At 34.7% G+C, this 10,724-nt stretch overlaps 1 protein-coding gene across 1 annotated transcript; it reads left to right on the forward strand.

The window, feature by feature from the left end:
- The first annotated feature begins 648 nt into the window (after positions 1-648).
- Positions 649-1,432, forward strand: LOC131874231 (uncharacterized). Its single transcript, XM_059217509.1, has 2 exons — positions 649-919; positions 1,044-1,432. The coding sequence occupies exons 1-2, from the start codon at positions 649-651 to the stop codon at positions 1,430-1,432; spliced, it is 660 nt and encodes a 219-aa protein (XP_059073492.1).
- The last annotated feature ends 9,292 nt before the right edge of the window (positions 1,433-10,724 follow it).

Here is a 10,724-nt window from a genome sequence, read left to right on the forward strand (position 1 = left end):
CTATTTTCAGAGTTTTTCCATGATTTTTAAACATTCCTTCATGTGATTCAGATAAATGGATTGACTTCTGTTTATCAGAGTTATTACTCTACAAACCATTTTGTAACATTGAAAGAGATATTGGTCATGACAATGACTCCATAAAAGCAAAGTGGGAGTCATTTAATTATAATCCTTGGCATGTGGAAAGAATAACAACTGTACAAAATGTTGAAGCTGCCAGTGATTCTAAAAATAAAGAAAATGGAACTATTTAGCAAAAAACCATAGAGCATGAATGGGAGATTATATCTAGACTTCATCAAGGTCAACATATGCAACATTCTGAAATAGATATGTTGGGAAGAAGAGACATTGATAGAAATACAGATTGGTCTTTAAATGAATATCAAGGTGAAGAGTACACAGTTCGAGCAATCAATTTCATAAGTAACATGAAGGAGCATGGATGTCTCATCTATGATGATATACCACAATGCATTAACTACACAACCCCCAGTGATAAACAACAAAAGGTAGTCAACATAATTATGACATTATTATAGCAGTCAAGAAGGGATGCCTTTGTTCATGATAATTCAAGGAATAGCAGGAATAGGAAAGTTGTATCTGATTGGTGTCATTAGTCAATCTTTTCAAAATGCAACAATGCCATGTCATTCTCCCCTTCTATTACTTGCACCAAGAGGAGTTGCAGCCTTCAATATAGGAGCCTCTACAGTTCATTCAAAACTAAAAATTCCAATACGAAATTTTTCTGAACTAGAAGGAACACGGCTTACAAGTTTTCAAGAAGAAATGTCACATATCAAATACATTTTGATTGATGAAATGAGCTTCATTGGTCAAAACATGTTGGAGAGTATAAATTCTCGACTTAGACAAGCATTACCACAAAGTGCAAACATGAGATTTGCAGGTATATTTCAAATATTACTAATAAGGTCAACTATTTTTTACAATATTAAATATAACTCATATGTATTAGATTGATATAATATTTGTATATAGTCTGACAATAATTTTTATTGATTATCTTTTAGGTATATCGATGATTTTGGTTGGAGATTTGGGCCAGTTACTTCCTGTGAATGATACACCAGCATATGATAGCAATAAAAGGGCAAAGTTATTATGGGAAGAATTCAAAACTATGATTACTTTAGATAAATTATTCAGACAAGATGGAGAAAACATTCAGCAACAAAGGTTTCGTCAACTTTTGACAAATCTAAGAGATACAAACCCAAAAAGTGATGACTGGAAGTTGTTGATGATGAGAACCCCTATTAGCTTAGATGTTGCAAGCAACAATGATTTTGACAATGTTGTCCATTTGTTCTCTACAAATGAAAATGTTCATAATCATAATAAGAGAATGCTATATTCATTGAACCATCCCGTTGCTTGCAACAAGAGCAAGAAGTGTTAATACAATAGAGGATTGTTCAAATGATGAACTTAATCTAGAGTTGTTGATTAGTAAGAATTCAAGGGTGACGTTGACTTCAAATCTTTGGATACAAGCAGGTCTTGTAAATGAAGCTCTAGGGTATATTCGAAAGATAGTTTACAAACTAGGAAGTGCTCCACCTGACACTAATACATTTGGGGTCAAATTCTGACGGACAAGGAGCATTGTGTGAAAATTTGATTTTATTTTTTTTTAAATGCCCATGTTCGTCGGAATTCCGATGACCTCGGGCATTTTATTAAAAAAGAAAAACACAACGCATTTTCATTTTCAAAGCAAACTGAAGCAAGACCGTCTTGCCTCCCTGCCCCCCCCCCCGTCGGAGCGATCTCTGCACAAGCAAGGTAAGGTTTGTTTTGCAATCAAAGCAACTAGTTTTTTTTGCGAATTAATCCATTTTGTGCATATCCTGCGATCTTAAAACCATGAAATGACATCTCTTTGAGGTATTCTGTCATACAGTTCACATGCCGTGTGTATGCTACCCCATGTTGCGATTTTTTTTTTAATGGAAATTTTTTTAGAAGCTCATTTTAGCATTTAATAATTGCCATGCATACCTCGCTTGAAGAGTTATTACACAAAGAAAAATGGCAGAGGAGATAACATTGTCACTCCTGTCATTGAGAAGGGTGCCTCCATGAAAGTAAAATGCTCACAGCCAATACCTAGATGGGGAAGGCCTGGCTGGCTTATGCCAAAGACTAGATAACAAGTTTGTTGTGGTTTTGGAGTCCTGACTTTCACAGTCTCAAACTACTTGATCTCTTTGTACCATTGAGTGCATCAAAAATGGCATTTTCATAAATTGTCCACAGGGTTTCAGAGTCAGGATGCCCTTCTATAATCTTGATAAACCTTCCCTCTATCATCATCAGTACCTTGATAATAGAAAGACCATGGCCAGTGGTGGACTCAATTTTCTACCAAACCAAAAACCTGGGCCTCATAGACCGTTCTAAACTATTTTGCAACAACTTAGGATGCAACAACTACAGAATTTGCAGGGACCTCCAAATGATTAACTACAAATTTCATCTTCTCACCAATATTTTCCTTGGAGAAACTTAAGACTATAGGAGCAATCCTAAATACTTGCCAGATTTCCTAATGTATAACTCACATTTGTGACATGTCACTAATGCAATTCCTTAGTACTTGTTTGAGTACTATCTCCTCTATTGTTTTCTATCCACTTTTGTGTCCTTCTTAGAACAAATAATAGATTAATGAGAAGGTGGAAAAGGTGGATTCACCTAAGAGGGAGTGGATTTTCCCAATAATATGTTAGATTCTCCCAAGGATGGATGGACTATACACTTGAAAGGTAGATGATTAAGGATGATGACAAGGTGAATTTTCCTTAGAATGATAGGGTTGATTTTCCTAAGAACAAGTAGATTCATGTAAACTAGAGGATACAAATTTGGACAAAATAATGGAAGGAGACTAAAACTAGATAGATTCACCTAAATGGGAGTGTAGTCATCTAAGGATAGGAAAAATTCACCATTTGCGTAAGAAAGATGGATAAGATAAATGATTTATGTGAAATAGATTCACCTAAGAGAAAGTAGATTCACATAAGGATAGGTGGATTTTCCTAAAGATGAAGGGATAAGACTTAACAAAAAGAGGACTTAGGATGATGACAAGGAGGATTCATTTAAGGATATGGCATATTCACCTAAGGGATAGTGTATTCTCCCAAGAATATGGAAAAATTATTGATTGGTGGAATGACATACTAGATCAAGGAATGATACAAGGGTAGATTCACCTAAATATAGGGTAAATTCAGCTAAAAGGGTACCCATGAGATTGTGGTACTGAGTACCTATCTATGGATGGTGTATTTGGATACAAGTATGATGAAACCATGCTTGTGTATGATGAAACAAAGTCCAGATCTCTATTATAGGTCCAACATAATCTCTATTATTTGAGACACCATTTTATTAGCATATCCAATTAGGGTAATTTATGGGTTTTATTATGGATCATGTTGTCTATTTCCATGCACTATTGAACTTATTTGGATGTATTGTGATTATTTTAATTTTGAAGTTATAAATAAATTATGATTGTACCTTAGAAAGGGTAACTCCAATTGATGTTTGGGTAGTTTATTTGAAAACTTATGGAGATTATTACCCTATGTTATGTAATGGAGTTATTTTTACACTAAGTAATTAACTAGAAAAATGAATTTGTATTGTTGTACAAGTATGATACAATACAAGTATGAGGAAATCATGCTTGTGTGTTTACATGTTTGTGCATCCTATTGAGAACCAACCTCGCTGTTGAGGAACTCAATAAATGTGGTGTTAAGTAGAAGAATGGAAAACTCAAGAAGCTATGGTGACATATTGTTGCTTTAGTAGGGATTATCTCTATTGACCACACCTTTCAAAGATAGTATCCCCTAGTTCTCCTCATAGAATGGACCATTGGATGGCTCATAGTGGTATCCTATCCTACATTTATCTTGATGGCATTGCCGATAGTTGGTATGTGGTTCTTGGTACGGGTTTCCTCTTACCCTATTATCTTATTTATATCTTTGTTCCAACATGTGGAGATTTATTTTTGTCATGCTATGATGATTTTCATGTTTGCATGTGTTTTGACATTATGCAAATAGATATGATGTCACACCATACTTATGTTTTGATATAGTGTAAGTGATGGTTACATGTTGTTGATGGTAGCGATTTGGGTTCAAAGACACAATTCCACACACACAAATATTTGAAGATGCATTTTATATTATTCCTTCTTAGTGGCGATTAGTGTTGGAAGATTTGCACACATGTAGAGAGGAACTCATGTTAGATACAATAGGTTGTGTTTGATAACACATGAATGTGCCTCATGATGTATACATATAGCTTTGGTGTGTGACATGCATGCACATTTTTCCATAAGACACATTGCTATGTGGCATGTGCCCTATGCATGTCTTCTTTGTGAGGTGCGTTGCTATGTGTAATGTGGCCCTAGGTGTGTCTTCTCTATGAGGTGTATTGCCATGATATGTTAGGATTTGTAGTGTGCAGGCCACAAATGCATGCATGAGGGACTATTATTATAGTCATGTTTTTTGGGCATGTAGCCTAGGCATGTCTTCTCCATTAGGTACATGGCCATGCCATGTGGGAGTTTTTGTGTTCATGCCACAAATTCACACATGAGGGACTATTATTGGAGTCATGATGAATCTTCACTCTATTTAGCCACAATTTCTATTCGTATAGTTATGTAATGTGCACTTTTAAGGATTGTGAAGTTTCCTTCATTTATTGATGATCTCTCATCTTTGTTGCATGGGCCAACAATTTTATTTTATCTTGTTTGAATTAGTTTAATCACTATTGTGAGTTTTTTGTATTGTGTAGTTATTGTGGCTATGTTTGATTTGCTATTGGAATTGAACACATTTATTTGACTTATTATTGGTACTATTTTTTCTTTCTTTCAATATTTATGATCTTTGGTAGTTTAGTGAAACTCTTGCTATTTTTAAATGTTGCCTTCTTTGTTGTGATGTGATTCCTCACCAAGATCAACATAGATAACCTTGGATGAGTGTATATAAGGAATCAAACATTGGGAAAATTTGAGGATAGGGGTAAGTGTTTGTTGTATGGGTAGCTACGATCCACTTGTACATTCTTAGTGATTATTGACGGCTATGTCTTGGAGGCTAATCCCATTAAACAAACAAGGGGGAAGTCATACATAATCATATGGATCCTCCCTAGTTGTGTGTGGATTCAAGACCATCATTTCATATGGTTCTTGGTTACTTTGTGAGACCATGGCATCCTCTTAGACCAATATGTGAGCCTTGTATTGTTATCCCTGCAATGTGGATGAATAAGTGTATGTTAAAATAAATGCTTTTCTTAGAATACTCAAAAATGTCTCTCAAAAAATCTGCAACAGGCAAACTTTTAGTAAGAATTTGCAAACACAATGCTCAGAAACTCACACAATCAGCTACGTTAAATACGTTCTTTATTAAGTTCAATGTTTTAAGATGAAAAAGAAGAGTTAAATGGTTTTGGTTCGATTTGCAATTTTTGTGAAGCTTTTGCACTGAAGTTTCCATAGCCTAATTTTTTTGCCTGTGAAGAAAGACCATGTTAGATAATATCAGCGAAGAACAAAATAAGGAGACAATTGCTAGATTATGGTCTAACTTGAAAAGAAAAGGTGATGGGAAATGTTATTGCCCCTGCAAAATTTGTAAGGTCTTAAAGACTAGAAGACTTCTAATCAAAATAGTTAAGAAACATTGTAGGCAGCATGGTCACATTGAAGGGGGACATGATTATCATCCACTGGTAAGTTGTTCATTATATCGTTTTAACAATTTATATACATAAGAAATCACTTGATAATGAGATCATGATCATGGTTTATTTATGTATATCAATTTTATATAGGTGGAGCACCCCGGAGCACATGGTATGGATCAACAAAACCCTGAGAATATGGTTTTCGAAGTGGAGGAACATGGAGGTGTGAATATCGAAGCTGAAGATAATGATCCCATGGAAGATGGCGATCATGCACCAGAAAACACAATTGAAGATGATGGTACAAATACATTGATCCATGACACATTTAGTACTAGCACAACTGATCATGATGATCAGGATGACCTTGATGTTCATGATTTACCTCTTCTTGAGAAGGCATATGAGCCCCTTTACAAAGGCTCCCAAACAACTCTTCTCTCTGTTGTATTGTTGTTGGTGAACTTGAAGGTTATGAATGGTTTATCCAACATAACAATCTCACGTATGTTAAGGTGTGTCATACATGTCATTAAAATTAATAAATGGTGAATCATGTACCATTAATATTCTTTATATTCACACCTCAAACTTTTTTTTTTGTTGTAGATTGATAGGTGAGTTTTTCTTACCACCATCAAATATTCTACCTCGCTCATACCGAGAATTATCTGCCATTATGAAAGATATTGGAATGGAGTATCAAACAATAGATGCTTGTCCCAATGATCATATTATATATCATAAACAACATGAATTTGGAACAAAATGCCCTGAATGTCATATCAGTAGTTATCGAGCAAATCAAATAACAAAAAAGGTGCCTCGCAAGGTTCTTCGTTATATTCCCATTATTCCACGTATGCAACGATTATTCAGGTGCACTAGCTTGGCACAATTTATGGATTACCATGCATGCAATAGAAGTCAAGATGACATTATTCGAATGCCTGCAGATGGTTTAGCATTTATGGACATAGAGGAAAAGTGGCCACACTTTAAAGAAGAACCTCGTAATCTCAGGCTTTCATTGGCAGCGGACGGTGTCAATCCATTTGGAGAGTTGAGATCTGTTTACTTGGTGTGGCCTATTTTTGTTATCAACAATAATATTCCTCCATGGATGTCAATAAAGAGGGAGCACATAATGTTGGAAATGATTGTTCCAGGTATTTTATCATTTAATAGTCATCTACATTTAATTATAAATATTGCAATAAATTGGTCATAATAATTATGTAATGTTTTTGTTCATTCCACTAAGCAAGTACCTAGTTAAAGATATGAATGTATATATTGAGCCTCTTATCGACGAGTTGTTGGAGTTATGGAATTGTGTGACCATGTATGACATCTCTAGACCAATAGGACAAAGACAATTTCAATTCCATGCAATGCTTGTATGGACAATACATGATGCCCCAGGGCTAACACATTTTTGTGGTATGTTATAGTGTTCAAGTTGCACATGATAATTATAATTATAAAAATTAATAGATTTAATAGAATTATACATTACCTTGTAGGTCTTCAAACAAAGGGAAAATTTGCATGTCCAATTTGTGGTCCAAAGATGAAATCCCGTCATTCAAAAAGTTTAGGAAAGCAGGTGTTTGATGAGTATAGGCACTTCCTTCACAAAAATCATAAGTACCAGAATACTGAAAAACATCTTTTCAATGGGAAAGAAGAGACTACATCAAAGCCACGAAGAATGACTCCTCACTTATGGAAGTTGGAATATAATAGAATTAATCATCAAGGTAATGTCATTCCATCTAATGGTTTATGTTTAGAATTTGAATTTTTCTATCGTGTTTTGTTTACTGATGATGTAATTGATGATACTGAAGGTCGTCAAGGTATGGATGGCCACCTTCCAAAGGGACTAAAAAGTTATCCCATACAATTCAGTAGGTTGCCTTACTACAAGCAGCTACAAATTGTGCATTTGTTTGATACAATGCATATTGGAAAGAATATAACAAAGACATTATGGAAAATATTGGATGGAAGGCGTGACAAAGAAAAAATTGTCAAAATTTGTAGTGACATTGTGGAATCCAATCATGCAATGAAAAATGTCATTCAATCAAATAGCAATGGAGATTAGATTAATGTAAGTGCCCTTCCTTGGTTATTAAGGGAGAAGCAAAGCAATTCTATAAAAGAAGTCATACGAAAAATTCGATTTCCCACAGGATTTGCTACAAACATAAACAATATCATATCAAAGAAGAGTGAATTTGGGCCAAGGATGAAAATGCATGATTGGCATACCTTCATTAAGGTAATTTGAATTCTTGTGTATTTACTATATATTTGTATACTGCACATGTACTTTTCATTGTATTATGTTAGAAAATAATGAAAAGATCATTTTATAATTGTTGCAGTACGTTCTACCTCTATCTCTCCCAGACCACTTCGACAATAATAACAAGCAAGTCATATATGATCTTGGAAAATACATGAGGTAAGTAGTGATGTTTGTTCAATTTGTTGTATAGATATTATATTTGCCATTTGTTTTACTTGTTATGCAATATATTGTATATTGTTTTGTAAAGTCTCGTTTATATATTTTTGCGTCTTCAATCTCTTTTAGGTGGTTGTCATCTAAAGAAATCCACAAGGAAGATATAAAATATTGGAAGAGAAAAATCCCTCATCTAATGTGTGAAATGCAAAAGTGTCTACCTTCAACTTTTTTCAATGCACAAGAACACTACCTCATACACCAAGTTGAGGAGATCGAATTGTGTGGACCTGTACACACTAGGTCAATGTGGATGGTTGAGAGGCACTTGAAAATTTTTAAGGCTTTGGTTCAACAAAGAGCACATCCTGAGGGTTCTATGGTGGAGGGATATATGGTATACCAAACTATGGTGTACATTACTGAATATCTTCCTAAGTTTGCAGCAAAAATCCACGTAGATCGCATTTGGGATCCCAACCCCATTAATAAATTTGAAGGGGAGCACTTGATGGGGAAAGGTAGATTGAAGAAAGTGAGAGGTAATTATAAGATGTTATTGTAGTAAAGTAATTCTTTATCTTCTAAATAAATCAGTTGTAAGTGGTCTATTAATTATTTGTACAGTTGGTCGGGAGTGGGATGCGCTACATTTGTATATTGCAAACAATCTTGATTGGATGACGGTGTGGATTGAACGATGTCAACATTATAGTCACACATTAACATGGGATGGTGTTGCTTCATTGGTTAAAGAAGCTCATCGTAATGGAGATTCCAATGTTACACAAAGGGAAATTGATTTAGCATATGGTTTAAGAGATCAACAGGTACATATAATTTTATTAATCACCTGTATGTTTATCAACTCATGATGCAATAATTTTAATATGTTAGACATAATGCAGGTCAAACATCACAAGGCTATGTGTTGCAATGGTCATAAATTTCACATCAAACAGTTGGATGACACGAAGAAAACTTGTGATTCTGGGATAACTACAGTCTTTGAGGTGACCAATATTTCATCTAGAAATGGCATACATCCTCAAGAGTCTCAAAACCAATACTATGGCATTTTGGATGATATACTTGAGTGTGACTTTAATTCCTTCAAATTAGTTATGTTCGTCATCAAATGGTATAGGCTACGACTGAATAAAAATGATCCTGATAGAATTGTTATTGAACATGATAATGGATTTACAATGGTTAATACAAGGTCGTTTGAACGAGTTGGGGATGAGCCCTATGTTATTCCGAGTCAATGTGAGCAAGTATTTTACTCGGAGATTCCACATAAACCGGGTTGGTCATTTGTTGTTAGACATGATCCAAGAGAAAGGCCAATAATGTATAATGTGATGGAAGAAGAAGATATCGAAGAAGTAGAAGATGATATAGATGATGATCACGATCGACAGTTAGTTGATGATGTTCCTGATAGAAATGTACGTGAAGAAGAAGTTGATGATGATGATGCTGCTGTTGTTGATGGTGATGGTGATGGTGATGGTGATGGTGATGGTGATGGTGATGGTGATGGTGATGGTGATGGTGATGGTGACGACGATGGTGATGACGACGAAGATGACAATGATGATGATCATGATCATGATGGTCATGATGATGACTTGGATGAAGAAGAAGATCAATAACATGAATGAAATGTATGAGATGCGATTATTATATTATCTATTTAATATTGATATCTTGATAGAAATTGATTTGACTTATATGGTTACATAAATAATTCATATGTTTTGAATTCTAATGCCATTACTTAATTAATTCATGGTGCACCTCTAGCTATGTGATAGATGGTGATTTAAAATACATATGTGATGGATTACATGCTTATGATGATACATGTGACATTTTTTGAACTTTGTGTTTATTTATGGAATGTGGACTACTTATTAGCTATGTGGTGGATGGTGATTTATGATACGTATGTGATGGATTACATGTTTATGATGATACATATGTGATTCTTATGATGCTCAATTACATATATGATGATACATATGTGATGCTTATGATGCTTATGATACTGCAGTATTTATTGTTTATCAAATTACAAATGTAATGCTTATGATGCTCAATTGTTGGTGCAGGAACCTGAACCCCTTTGACGAGGATCCTGCACAGTCTCATGGATCGACAGGTATAAGTCAATACACCTTATAGAAATAATATATTTTTAAAAAATTACAAGAAAAACAAACTTCCTCATTTTTTCAAACCTCAACATTAGTAGCAAATCTAATACAGTTATCAACACTTGAGGCCCCAGTTGGACTTACTCAAATTTTAATCTCAACATCAACTTTATGGCCGACTTCTTCATCAATATTACCCTCATTTGCAAAATATCTCTCTCATTACCAACTAACTCTCTCATTTGATGGTGCACAGGTATCACCAAATAGGTATTTGTCAGATGTGTCTTCCTCGAGTGGGG

The sequence above is a fragment of the Cryptomeria japonica genome, chromosome 3 (genome assembly GCF_030272615.1).
Source record: "Cryptomeria japonica chromosome 3, Sugi_1.0, whole genome shotgun sequence".
Classification (NCBI taxonomy): domain Eukaryota; kingdom Viridiplantae; phylum Streptophyta; class Pinopsida; order Cupressales; family Cupressaceae; genus Cryptomeria; species Cryptomeria japonica.